This window comes from Oreochromis niloticus, linkage group LG19 (assembly GCF_001858045.2).
Source record: "Oreochromis niloticus isolate F11D_XX linkage group LG19, O_niloticus_UMD_NMBU, whole genome shotgun sequence".
Classification (NCBI taxonomy): Eukaryota; Metazoa; Chordata; class Actinopteri; order Cichliformes; family Cichlidae; genus Oreochromis; species Oreochromis niloticus.
In genome coordinates this window covers 12,113,104-12,127,595 of record NC_031983.2, presented here as the reverse complement: position 1 = coordinate 12,127,595, position 14,492 = coordinate 12,113,104, and the positions used below count along the sequence as shown (strand labels likewise).

General features: G+C 43.3%; 1 protein-coding gene across 1 annotated transcript; it reads left to right on the top strand.

Moving 5' to 3' along the window:
* The first annotated feature begins 346 nt into the window (after window positions 1-346).
* Window positions 347-13,330, top strand: pkdccb (protein kinase domain containing, cytoplasmic b). The gene is made up of 7 exons (XM_005477056.4): window positions 347-1,213; window positions 1,942-2,073; window positions 3,743-4,014; window positions 4,345-4,424; window positions 4,735-4,842; window positions 8,168-8,344; window positions 8,632-13,330. The coding sequence occupies exons 1-7, from the start codon at window positions 362-364 to the stop codon at window positions 8,736-8,738; spliced, it is 1,728 nt and encodes a 575-aa protein (XP_005477113.1). The 5' UTR covers window positions 347-361; the 3' UTR covers window positions 8,739-13,330.
* Window positions 13,331-14,492: the final 1,162 nt, after the last annotated feature.

The following is a 14,492-nucleotide window of genomic DNA, read 5'->3' as shown; positions in this document are numbered from 1 at the left end:
ATGGCGTGGAAACAAAGAGCGAAGAAGAAAATAGTGCGTGTCTGTGAATTTTCATCGTCGAGTTGATAGAAACACGTTGTGGTTTCTGTGAGTAGGAACACAAAGGTGTTTTGCTGCCACCTATCGGACAGATTGTGTAAGCGTTTGGATTGTTTTTACTCTACTTTTATATTGGGGAAAAAATCAATCAATAAATAAGCCTATAGTACCCTACGCGTTGTCTGTTTATTTAAGGTATATGCTTTAGTGCCATTCCATACATAAAATCTACGTGTTTCAACTCTCTACTTTTTTTTTCTTTTCATGTGTCTTTTAAGTAAATATTTTCATTACTTTTCATGACTTTTTTCAGATTAACTCCATGACTGCTGCTGTAAATTCAGCCACACTGAGTGACAACGCGAGGCCGAGCTCTCCTGCAAAGCTGTCCGGCGGGTGTAAAGTTACGAGTCGGCAGGACACACCTCTAGAGGGAGTTCCCGGGGAGGTGGAAACACGGAGCCGATCGTTCCTCCCTGCAGAAAGTCAGGAGCCCTTTCACTTGAGAGGGCGATTACCTCCGCCGGCGGCTGTGCGTCTTGGCAGCTGTAGCCGTGCCATCAGAGGGAAAATGCCCGGGATGGGCAACTCTTTACGCGCGGCTGCCCTCCTGGCTTTCGTGGTTCTTTCAGTTCTGGTGACGCTCCTGATCAGCAGCGTGCAGCAGTTTGGAGCAAGAATCTCGCACTTTTCCACCGCACCTTCTGGTGATGACGAGGAGTTAGCGTCGCTCCGCGAGGCGCTGATTCACCAGCTCAACGAGAGGCGAAAAGAAATTATTCCGCTGCTTTCACCTGGTGTTGGTGATGATGATGAAAACGGACTGTTAGGAGAAAGTTTTTCCCAGCGTGACTCGACTTTGGATTACAGTCTGTGGAATGAGATCACAGTTGGCTCCCGGAAAGCGCATCTGGATGAAATGGGTTGTGATTCCCTGGCCGACATGCAGGCGGTGGAGATCCTCGGATCGGGATACACCAAGCTGGTTGTCAAAGTGAATCTAGCCGGGGAATCTGAGCCTGTGGCGCTGAAACTCGTCAACGAGCAGGGTATAGACATGGGGAAGTGCGTGGAGGACTTTAAAGATCCTCGGGGATGTCGCGAACTCGTTTCCTTCAAGCTGAGGAAAGAAATGGTCCTTCTCCAAAGACTCCAGCATCCGAACGTCATTAAGGTAAAGTTTCCTCCCCCCCACTGCTTTGAGGGGTTGTTTTTTAATCAGTTTAAATTGTAAAGTTGCGAGTTCAAATGCTAAAACAGCGTTTTAGTCTGCGTCTTTTCAGTGTTTATTTAAGGGCCATGAAGTTTCAGAGGCTACTGTTGACTTCTGAGCGTTCCAGCTGGGGAAACTGGATAAAGTGAAGATTTTCCATAATCCTCGCACTACAGCTCACATTTTCCTTTGTTTCACACACACTGAGCTGCATGAAAGGTTGCTGCAGGGCCTTCCCATCTAATTAAATTAAATTCGGTGACCCTCCTCTGACCTTTGGGTCCAGTTTAGCGAGAGCAGACAATGTGCCTCTGTCCTCCTCTAATATCCATGGTTGCATCTGAAACCCCCCAGCGCTTATTCACTCAAACCATTACAGCCCAATTTAGAAGAAGTTTGAGCTAAACCGAGGGGTTTCTTTCTCATGTCCTGCAGTCGTGTGACAGCCCGGTTGATTCATTTCAGAGATGTGCTGGATTCTCTTGGCTATAATGTAATTTTTCTATCACAAGTCATAACTGCTAGAGCGAGCTCGGTGATACATTGTATGCAATCTTTGCTCAAAACCTAAAAGACACTTTAACCTGTTGCTTTCTCTGAATTAAAATGCAAAAAACAAACAGTAGCGTGATCTACCCTGCTTTTCTTTATTGTACTGTGGCTTAACCTAGTTATTTTCCACTCTGCAGCTGAAGGGTCACTGTGCAGGAGGCCCAGGAGGAAAAGAAGGAGAGGCCGGAAGAGTCACAGTCATTCTGGAGCAGGGGAACCCTCTCCAGATGATCCAGCTGCTCCAGAGCCCCTGGGAGGACAGATTCAGAGTAAGCACCACAGCGTGTTTTGTCATTTATCTCATACACTGCAGACGCACTGGGAAGTTAGAGGTATCTATTTCACACTTACTGTGCACAGAGCATGTGCAGGCCATTGTTCAAATCTGCAGAAAAGGTGAAGGTTGAGAAATGACGGAGGCCGATGTTGGAAACTCCTGGAGGTCGGACATCTGTCCCTCGGTCCATTTGATCAGGCCGAGGTTTGGAGTCATGATGGGCCCTGGAGTTAATCCACTTATGGCTGGGAATGTCATTTCATCCCAGACACACACACTTAGATGCACACATACAGCTTTAGCACAACCCCCCTCCGATCACAGGTATGCTCCACAGTGGAAGCCAACAAAGGCTGAATTTACACTCCAGGGATTCAGATATGCTCGCCTTCGCGCATGGATGTGTTTGAAAAGAAGAGTGGTTGGAAAGAGGGGGGGGGAATGCCTGAGCATGCATGTTTTGTTTTTGGACGGGCAAAAAGTGGTTTGGCATTCTGCACGTATCATCTCAACAGTGGGCATCTTTTTGCTGCATCACCCAAATAGCGGTTCATAATAACCCTCCCCTTGAGCTGCTTGGCCACTTTCAGCTACATCGCATCTGTGCAAGCTTCAGTAATCCAGGGGTGTTTGGTTTCAGCCAGCCCCGTTTTTGCCGTGCCCCCAATTCCACCAAGCGACGTCCAAGAGACTCGGAGCATTACCTAACACTGCAGCTATGTTTGTAGTGTGACAGAAGCATTTCATGCACTTTTAGCGCACGGCTAATGCTTTAATTTTGCTTTTGGTAGCCTTACTTATTCCCTCTCTCTGTTTTTATTATAGGATTTAAAGAGTACTATAAAAACAGTGTCAGGAAATGGTTTGCAAATGTGGTTGGTGAACCGTCTTTAAAGGGAAGGCTTTTGCACGGCTTCCAGTTTTAACCATTTTTAGCCATTTAATTAAACCTAATTAAATTGTCCAATGTTCTGAGTTTTTAGAGGAAAAAACAAGTCAGTTTTTAACTTGAAAACGAGTCAAATAATAATATTTTTAACAGATTTTTGTTGGCCAAATGAGATTTTTCACTTGCAAGGTAATTATGTATTATTGTGATTTTTTTTTTTTATATTTTAAATTATGGTTGAAAAAATAAAACGAGAGCGAGAGAGAATGGAAATAGATTAAAAGTCATTGTTAAAAATACTTTTAGGTTCTGCAAAACCTAAAAAATTCTCGTATTTTTCTTTTATTGCAGAAAATTTAGTATTTTTGGATTTTGTTGGTATGACACAACAATCACTCTGAACACAGCAGCCTGGTATTTCATCAGTTTCAGACCAAACCATGTGCAACACGTCTAAAAATTATATATGAAAATCAAGAAAATGTAAAGCTTTGACGCCTGTAATTATATTTGTATTTGATACATTTTTTTAAAACATTTCTTGACATTTGGTCACAAATATTAACTCTAAAGAAAAAAATAAGCATATTCTCACGTCAGACAGCTGAGTACATACTTGATGAATGACTTCAACATTTATCTGGTTATAAACTGTAACTGGCTTTAGTTACAAGGCGTTTAGCGCTTCAAGGCCAACATGAAATATTCCTGAGCAATATTTCACCACTGTCACGAGTCCAGCTGATCAGACTTTGATGCTTCTAATCTCCAGGTGTGTCTGGACCTGGTCCGGCTCCTCCACTTCCTCTCTCGGTCTCCTCTGGGCTCCGTGGCCCTGTTGGACTTCCAGCCTCGGCAGTTTGTCACAGTGTCCGGCTCGCTGAAGCTCACGGACCTGGATGATGCCAGCGCGGAGGAGACCACCTGTCACACAGACGCAGACTGCACTCTCCAGTTTCCACACAGAAACTTCACTCTGCCCTGCTCGGCTCGGGGTGTGTGTGAGGGGCTAAACGAGAAGAGGAACATTTACAACGCCTACAGGTAAAAAAATAAAAAAAGTGACAGTTTTACTGCGTGATAGATAGGCGGAGCATCGGCTACACGGATAGCTGCATAAATATAGAACAAGCTGACACCTAAAGTGCTGATAGCGGAGACGTGCAGCTGGAAATTTGCAGTTTGATGGGGAAAGCGTAATGAATGCATTGTTAGTTTCAGTGGAGGGAAAAAAGAGCAATTTCCTTTTAAAAATGGTTCAGATTTTTTTTGACAGCTTTACGAGCTTTACGTGTGAGACGGAGCGAGACGGCTATGCGATAGGGCTTGTCCAACTTTCTCTCTCTCTGAATGAGTGTCTTTGCCCGACCTTAGGTATTTTTTCACCTACCTGCTGCCTCACCAGGCCCCGCCCGGCCTCACACACCTGGTAGACCGCATCATGAACGCCACAGGTGAGGATGAGAGTCGTCCCGACATGACGGGGGACGCTCGCTACCAAAGATCAGAAAGCAAATCTTTCCATTACGGCAGTCGTGTAATGACATGCCTCTGCCTAAGTGCTTCTTTTAATGAGCAAGACAAGATGCTTCATGACATGTAACACAGTAATGAATACAAGTGGTTATTTGTTGAGATCACACAACTGGGATTAGACAGCACAGTGCAAAAAAAAAAAAAATCATCCATAATGGCTGACTTTATGCCTGTAGTCACTTAAACTTTTAACCAGATTGAATTCATTGTGCGTGCGTGTGTGTCCAGGGGAGCTGAAAGCTGACATCAATCAGACGCTGGAGGCCTTTGAACACATCCTCCTCCTCTACAAGTCTGGCCTACACCTGGAGAACCTGCCTCCATCAATAATCAGAGGTAAGCACTCGTGGAATGAAGGCTGCTTTATATAAAAGCACACTGGGCTCTCTTGTGGACCTGTTTCCTTTTTTTTGTGTGCATGAAGAGAATGCTTGGCTTTTTTAATCTACTTGTAGAGAAAAGCAGACGGTCTACACCTGTGTTTTCATTTTCTATTTAAGAAGGGGAAAAAAACAGAAAAAGAAGGGGCTGTTTTGACAGGTTTATTAGGCAGCTGGAATGAGGGGACAAGACCAACAAAGTGAGATTAATCCTGTATGTCTTTGTTTAGAGAGTGCAGTTGGCATTCATTTTTTTTTAAAAAAAGTGTTTTTTTACTTCATTATATTTAAAATTCCTCGTTTTTTGCTGTGCAGAACGGCCACGTAAACAGTTTTTCAAAATCTTTGTCCTACTTGTTTCTGTGTTCGCCCAGCCTAAGCGCTGAACGTCCTTCACTTTTCTTCTCTCCAACTCGCTTCCACCACGCCCCCCCCCCCCCCCCCCCCCCCCCCCCCTCCTCCCCCGTTCCTCTCAGCCGTATGAAATATTAATAACAGAATGACTGGCTGCGTTCCTGTGGTGAGATTTTCCGTCCCCCCAGATGCTGGACTGTTTATATAGCAGCACTTTGTGAATTTAATCACAGATTCAGGGTAAAGAGGCCCTGGTGCCGAGGCTGACACCGGGAGGGAATGTTTCAGCTTAACAAGGAGGTGCCAGGAGACAACTGCTGCTCCTGCTGCTGCTGCTGAGTGTGTGTGATAAGACTGTGGGGGGAAAAAATGCGTGCGTTTATTAATTCAGCATATTAGCTGAAGCAGAGGTATTTGTGGGTGGAGGAAAAGCCTGTGCTCAGCACCAGCTTGGCTTATCCGTTTCACGTATTGGGGGAAATAAAGCTCGTGGCTCAATCATGTTGAGAATTCAACTCCATCCAGTAAATTACCAGCATCTGGTTAGCCTAATTTCCTATATTGGGGAAATGGCCAGCTTTACTCTATCGAAGCTTTAAAAAAATCTCCTTGTTTAAAGTCGGTCCTGATTGCTTGCACACTTCAGATTTTACACAGATTTAACAAAAAGGGAGATAAGTAGTAAGCGTACGAAGGGCTGGTGGGCATATTTTTCCACATTTCCCTTTTTCCAGTTGCTAAGCTAAGGTGGTTAGCTGCATACTTACTGCACTAACATGAAAAAGGTATTAAACTTTTCATCTATTTCTCACCAAATGAGTCATTTTCACAAACTATAGAAACAAAGCTGCATTTTTGTCGCACACGTGTAACATGCCATGTTCTCCTCACATATACCAAGCACGCCCTCCCCGGTTTGAGGCAGGGGCAATAGTTAAGCTGCAAAATTTCCACCATCACCCTCTCACATATGTCAGTGGCCCTAATGCCTCAACCCTGCTCCACCTCCCCAGCACACTCACCTGCACACTCCAAGGGGGGACATTTACTCATCACTAACCAATTTTATATGGAACATGTTTGCAGGGAGCAATGAGCTCAGAGCACAGAAACCAAACTCTGTTCGGCTGCTGTAATAAATCATTTCCAATGTGACTTATCTGACAGAACTGTCTTTTTAAATGATTAAACAGCCTGAGGAGGAAAAAAACTGAGTAATTGTGGGATTGTATATTAAAAGCCACATGAGTTAAAATGTTTTCCCTCAAAGGAAATTTAAAAAAGAGAGAGAAAACATAACTGCAGCCAAAGTCCCAACTTATCTTTATAAAAGAAGCCAAATGGCAACAGAGCTAATAGTGTGTGTGTGTGTGTGAGAGAGAGAGGGAGACTCATCAGGTCCAGAGTCTTAATTTGAAATTGTTGACAGATGCAGATTCATTGGTAATGTGGATGTAAGCTGTCCGCAGCTGAGATCATCTCTGATGTGATGGAGGGAAACCTGATGAAGATTTACTGTAGTTTCCTAAAAACTGCTGCAACTATAAATCCAGCTGTGTACAGAACTGTAGAGACCGCGCAGGCCGGGCCGTAAATTCACCGTTAAATGATATTCTATATATTAAAGGAAAACGAGGTCCTTTCTCCCATTCTTCATCTTAAACACTGAGACTTGTATGTCTTTGTCTCTTTAACAGCTGAGGTCTGCCACCCCAACAGGCCTCATTTTTTTTCTCCCCAGAGAAGGATCCTCCAAACACTCCTTCTCCTTGTTCCCTTTTCTCAGAGCCAGAAGGCAGATCCTCGTGTCTTTTTCCTCTTAACAATACTCCCCCACACACACACCGCCTCCTGCCATTTAGGAAGGTTAACAGTTTGTAACAGTGAGCCTCCTCCGTACGGGCTCACAGACGAGGCTTTTGTCCATTTCTGGTGTGTGTGTGTGTGTGGGTGTGTGTGCGTGCGTGCGTGCGTGCAGGCATATGTGAGCATGCCTTCCTCTCATGGCTCCTGCTAATGTGTAGCAGATGATTTAAGGCCAGATCCACAAGACGTCTGACAGGAAGAATTATAATGATGAATGTACGGCAAATGTTTGGAAAGTGGACGATGAGGTCGATTGATTGTGTGTGTGTGTGTATGTGTGTGTGTGTGTGTGTGTGTGTGTGTGTGCGTGCGTGTGTGTGTGTGAAGCAAAAAATCTCTGGTGTCAAATGAAACGTTTGACACATAATTAGAGACGATGACAGACGCAGAAGGTTCTGCTTTGGCGTTTCGAACAAAAACATTGCTGAAACAATTTGTCGCCTAATAAGTTCGTTGAGTAACTCCAAAATAAGAAGTCGTTTTTCAAGCCAAAAGCATTTTGTGATTCCTGCTTGGCAGCTCTGTTCTATGATCCCATGTTTAAAAAATAAATAAATAAAAATTAAGACATTGGTTTGTATTTTTTACAAATATTTCCTAGTATTTTACTGACTAAATTATTGTTTTCATTTAAGAAAAATATTGCAAATTAATTAATAATTTAAAGTAATACTTTACCACTGGCTAGTTTATTATAAATAATACATAATAATATTTGTCAGCACTTTGAGGTAATTTCAGAGCATCAGCACATATTAAATCCTGTTCTGCCAGCAGTAGATTTACATTTTCACACTTACATTTTTTGTGTCATTTTATCATAAGAATATCTGTTCTTTAAATATCTCCCAACCAAAACCAGAGTCTGTGTTTCTATGAGACGTAGTCTTACATTTAGGGATCCCTTATTTTATTTTCATTAGCATTCTTTTCTTTCAGTGCTCCACCGTGTTTGTTTTCCCTCCAGGGATTACTAAACTTCCGTGTTTATGCCTGGAGAGCATTTCAGAATCTTTCAGCAGCCTCACGTACTGAAGTGGCATCTCTTCTTCTGTGGTTAGATTACACTGTGATGCGAGGGATGGGCACTTCTGGGAACGTGGAGTACCGCTGCTGGCCATCCTACAGCCAGCAGGGCTGCGTGCTGTCAGTCCACAGCGCCCGAGAGGCAGCGTACATCTGTAACTCCCACTCTCAGTGCAACAGCTTCACTCTGACGGGGCAGAAGACTTGGACGGGTTAGTAAACCCTCCTTTACTGGTTCTACTAGTACATAGTTCCCCATCTCCCATTATCAAGTAGACATGGAAAAGCACCAGTTGTATGACTTCCCACAAAACCACACCTGCCACATGACTAGAAGTGCTAAGCATACAATTGCTGCTCCTTTTAATCTTCCAGTGAAGCTTTTTAAAAGTTAAAATACACACAGTTTAGATTTTCGAGTCAGGACATGTCACTTTCTTGATGTTGTCAGTTTGTTTAACGTGGATCTGCTTTTCTGTCTTTCTTTTCTACTCTGTAGGCCGCCTCCTAGCCTCTTTCAGGAGTGGCTTCAGTCACCTGGTGCCTGATGGGACATCAGAAGTTTATGTAAAGAAGACAAAAGTTGTCGAAAAATCAAGCGCCTGACCTACAAGCGAGTTTCTGTCGAAATGGGAGTTACCGATAGATGGCACACAGCGGGGCGATGGGAACTGATGCAAGACGTGGCACTTGAGAGCCGCGTCCTCCTGTTTAACAAGTCGGCTCTGTGGATCTGCAGGAGCAGCGTGGAGACCGGGCTGACGAGGAGGCGTTTGAAGCCAGCAACTGAATGTGATGTATTTATGGGGCTTCTTGCTCTGTGACTGTTTGATCTGCCTGCCAGCTCACTCCCCTCTGCCAGCTACTATTTAAAGGGATTTCCCTTCAGGTACAATTAAGCAGGGAGAGCCTCATGCCCTTGACATTTTTTTTTTCTTTTTACCTTTCCTTTATTTGCCATGTGCGTCAGCTTTCACTGTGAGGTCGGGTCCCTGTTGTCAGATTTATTTTTTTTTAAACCAAAGAGGTAATAAGTATAGTCGCTGAGCGTTTGAAGCCCGAGGACGAGAAAGGAAAACAAGCTCTTATACAAATACACTTTGATGTTAATGCGCAGAGGTTGTGGCTGTATTTTCGTGGTTCCCTGGCTTAGCTGCACCACCGTATGAGACGGCAACAACCATGTAAGCGTTTACACATCAACAATGAGCAAAGATGATCAAAACCATTCCAGAGCAGTCTTTTTTGTTTGCTTTAGGTACTTTTGTGCACTTAGTTATAGTGTTTCATTCCTAAATATTTATATGATTAAATGGACTGTAATTGTTCTTACATGTTTGTGCATTACAGCTTTCATGCACCTTGTGGGTGATACTTTTATTTTCAATGAAAAATTATTCATTTGTTTTTTTGGTTTTTTTAATACTTCCCTTGTTGTAACTGTGCAGTTTTATAGTTTGTACAGATATAGAAATATAATGTTTCTACTGTTTTTTTTTAAGTTGTGTTCATTTGCATTTTTATTGTATTCAGTGTAACTGCAACTAACAGCCTGTTTACTTCTCATTAACACCTTCGTGTGTGTTTCTGTGGGGGGAGGGGGGCCTCGAATGTGCATGCTGACCTGGTTTTCTGTGTGTTTTTTAAGCCCTTTATCTTCTCGCATGCCCCCACATCCACTATCTGCAGCCCATCTGAATGGCTCAGAGGAAAGGAGCTCCGCAGAGTTTGCATAATACCAGAAGAATGCATTCAAATTCCCCACCACGCTGAGCTCATTATGAGCCTTAATTAATACATGTAAATTGGCTTACTTGCCAGCCCTTTCTCATGGTGAGAGAGGGGCATTACTGTAAGACAAAGGCAGACATCGGGACAATCAGAGCTCAGTTTGTGGTTAGCACACGAATGGGCTGCCGTCTGTGCCTGCCAGAAGTAACCTGGTGAGGTTGAGATAAGGGCAGGTCTGCAGGGTGGAGGGATTTGTAAAGTCAGATTCAGAAACTACTGAGTTTATGCTAGGAGAGGGTAAAAAAAAAATACCTGTGATGTGATACAAACAAGAGATCTATGCAACATGTCATCGACGGCTCTTCATTTATTAACTTTTGAGGTGAGGTAAAACTCGAATGTTGATGCACACACACAGTTTAAGAAGCGATAAAAATCTGTTTAATTTCTCAAGAAGGCATGCCTACGTCATGCCGGAAAACGCCACTCAAACAAAAATGGAAGCAGCAAATTCCAGATATCTCTGCGGTGAGTCTTTACCGTTCAGCCATACCAGTGCCACTGACTTGAAAGGGCATGTCCCTGTCTACAAATAATTGTCTTTGCCTTAGGGTGGCCCCTTGTTGTCTGGACAAAGCCGGCTGATTAGAGTCCAGATGATAAAGATAAGGAGTCTGACTGAGATTCGATAAGGCAAAACCAACAGCCAGGCTAACTAGAAGGACTGGTTTCCTGGTGGGAAAACTTTCCCAACACATAATTTATTTGTGCAACAGTACACAGACTTACACCTAGACTGGAAAAGAAATCTTACAGTCAGAGAAGAGCAGAAGAAAAATGATAACAGTTTGATTTGTGTACTGTTTTGGAAAAAGTTTTATTTATTCACTTAATTAATCGTTGAGGAAAATAAGATGTATACCAATAAAGTAAATTTTATTAGATCAGATTTTATTACATTTATAGTTTTATATAGCATTTATGTAAAAAAAAAAAAAAAAAAAAAACATGGGAAATTTACACATAATCAAATAATTTAAAGCCAGCATTTTGGGCATAAATATATAGGGTAAAAATTAAAACACAACAGCTTAGCTTAGCCTGGCAAATATGTCACAGTACAGAAAAGCTATATGCTATATGATGCATGGCTTCCCTATACCACTCAAGTCCTTTTCATACCATTTTAAAACATGTCTTCCCCATTATTAATATTCACAGGCTGTCCAAGTTTGTGTCCATTTTGTTCTTTGGTGAGGCAAATTCTAATACTAATTAGAAACTAGCATGCATTACACCAATCAAGCTAGCTAGTGCTAGCTATCAGCTAGATCCATACTTAGTCACTTTGGGTGGTGTTGTATGGTTTCAAATACTATTTAAGAAGGTAGTTTCTTACTCCCTGTCAAGAAATGGTGTGATGGGATATTCCCTTCTAGAAAAAAGAGCCATTTATACATCTGAGTATACATTTAATATCAGTAGGGTAGCTTTTTCTAAGGTTTCTGCTAAGCTAACTGGCCTAGCTTTGAAGTTGCCGTTTCCTAGTCTTCATTCCAATATGCCTGTGGTATTCTCGTTAATCGATTGGTGTCCTATAAATACACACCCATGCAGGTTGGGACACACAAATCACATCTCAGGAATTTGGAGAGGCACCAACAACGAATTGCTGACTCTGTAAGCATGAGGTCTTTACCTCGATAATGCAGTGAAACAATCCCTCAAGTGATAAGCTGTAATTTCGTGAAACGTACAGCTGTGGTTCATCCTTCTCCACATCAGCTCGGAGAGGAAAACGTCTGGCGTCAGATTGGGTTTGTCTTGGCAGTCTTTTTGACAGAGCTAATGGATGTTTTGGCCTCGCGCAAAGGTTGCACATGTTGTTTTATGCTCAAATGTTTGGAAATACATTACAAATGCAGAATGTTGATAGATTAATTAGGTTATTCAGTTGGATGCAGCGAAGGAACAACAATGAGTCTTTCTTTATGCTCAGGGTTTGCTGGAGAGCCTGGGGGGGGGTTAGTGAACCCCCGAGTAGATCTTCACAGCATGTTCAGTGAGTCTAAAAATAATCGCTTTTCCCCTTAACTCTGATTTTGGCTAAAACCAAGGACAGAGTTTTGAAGATTGAGTTTTTTTCCCAGAAGTTGTTTTTGTTTACGGATGTTTTCACTGCAGTGAAACATTTCAAACACAGCGTTCCCGTCCATGTGTTCCTGTGTGGCACACTGTTCCTCTGTTTTTTAAGGCGTGTAATTGACAAGTTGGGTCTTTTTGAAAGGCTCGAGGAATGAGCGGGGGAGGAGAATGATTGTTTTTTTTACCCGGCTCCATACCCCTCCATTTTTGTTTTTTCAAGTTTCCAGTTTCACCCGACTTGTTTCCGTCAGGTTTTATTCATGACCTCCATCTGGAAATAATATAACTTCATGAAAACACGCCATCAGCAATTTTTTTCGGGAACACTCGTGCATGCACGTGTGTGTTCGTGCATATGTGCAGGGAGGGCGACATTAGGGCTTCTTCTGGGCTCCACTGATGCGACGGTGTTAGTTCAGTGAAAAAGACGTCTGTGACTAAGCTAAGAACCAAAGCCTCCATCATCCCCACTTAAAATCCTAGTGCGATGCATTTGTGGTCTGGCCAAAAGTCTTTGATTCAAATGCAAAGTTAGTCATCAAATGTCAGAAACCACAGCTGCTGGGAGAAATTACGTGTCAGGAAAGGTCTCTGGCGAAATGTTTGACCTTGGCTCAGACTAAAAATATGCATTAACCGAGTGAAAGCCTGCATAGTTCTACAGGAAAGAAGATCTGGCTTGTGTTTGAGTTGCTCGCCGGAGCATATGCTTGCCCGTGACTGGGAAGATAGAGTGGATATTCACTCGACTCCGGGCTCACAGAAACGCCTCTGTGTCTGTCTGCCATTTTGGCCGTGGTACACACAAGACTGGCCGGTCACACCTGAGAGCCTCTGAAGAGTAGCCAGACATTTAGTCGGCCTGTCCCGAGCACAGAGGCGTCTTAGTTTGCAGGCATATCTAACTGTCGAGCTAACTATTTGTCTGTCTGCCTGGAGCCGATATGATCTCTTTTAGAGCCATAATGGCTTTAGCAGGCCCTAAAGGAGAGAGAGCAAGTAGGTGTGTGTGAGGAGAGGTTTTCATTTCTGCCTGTCTGCATTGGAAGGGGGGGTGTGGCTGGATCATGTTTTAAAAGCCCCGAAGTTAACCCCAGTCAAAAGGTTTATGCCTACCACTAAAGCCACAGAGACATCTTGAAAGCTCTAATAGCTTCGTGTTGTATCCAGTGACATCTCCACAGACCTGCTGCACAGCTTCAGGAGCGTAGCAGAAGTGCTGGATTTGTTTGTTTCACGATGGGTAGCTGACTTTAATCAGCATCTGTCCATATTTATTTAAGGTCTCCGAATGTTTGCGTCAGTGTGGTGCTATCACAAAACCCTGCTTCATTATGAGAACCCCACATGTTTCCCTGCCCTGCATTCCCTCCCGCCATATCACAGCAGCAGTCTGGGTCATTTTTCTTTTGAACTCCCCCACACCCCCACCCTCCTCTCTTCCTCACCAGTCCATCCATCATACAGAGTCTGTGGAGCCTCCTTCCACCCCACCCGTCCCCCCTTTCTGTTGCTGTCCCTGCTTTCTCTCTTTCTCTCCGTGTTTGAAACGCTCCTTCGGGCCAAAACCTCCACAGCTTTGCTATTAATTTCGGCCTCCGCCGCTGTTGTTAAATTGTTCCACTTCATAGCCAACATAACTCCAACCCTGCATCAGTGTCCTCCTCCTGCCAGTCTTCCACGGCAACCGTCTTCTACCAAGTCGCAGCCCACAACTGCTGCGAAGCATCTGGAGTTTCTGCCGTCTTTCAGCCTGGCTGAAACCTGAGGGCAGGGCTGCTCAGGATCAGGAACTGTGGTTTGTGTATGTGTGTGTGTGTTTCTGACTACCACTGCTGTTCAAATCAAAGTGTCTGCCTTTTGTTACTTGCTCTGGAATCCCCTCCGTCACACCTCGGCTGTTTCTCGGCGGGGGGGCTGCTGCCCCCAGGCTGAGGAAGACTTCCTTCTCCTCAGTTAATCTTCCACCACAAATACACTGTGGACCCCCTCTGAGTCACAGGATTATAGACAAATTCAATTAATTAGCACATTCAGGACTTTTAATTTGTGTTCTGTTTTTCTTGTAAACTACAAACAAGGTTAGCCACTGACATGTCTCCATCTGAGATGCCAGGAATAGGGTTTAAAAGATGAAGATAAAATATTAAAAGTAGCACTCTTTCTATCTAACTGTTGTGGGATTTTTTTTGTGTGTGTGTGTTTTTATTGTATAAATAAACACATATATATAATTGATGTCTTTCATTTAGCTTTGTATGTGTCTTGGATTCTTTAGGATGCGTCACAATGGTTTGGAGACAAAACCGGAAAGTAATTAAATTGTGTTTTTACAGAAATACGTTATGAAATAAATCAATTATAGATTAAAATTATGATGGGAAATAGAAGTGATTGTTCTCTGTGTTAAGCCCCGTGGAGAACAGGTTTTGTTTCCGAGTGCAGGTTGTTAAGAGAGCTGTGAATCCACAAGTCCCCAATTAG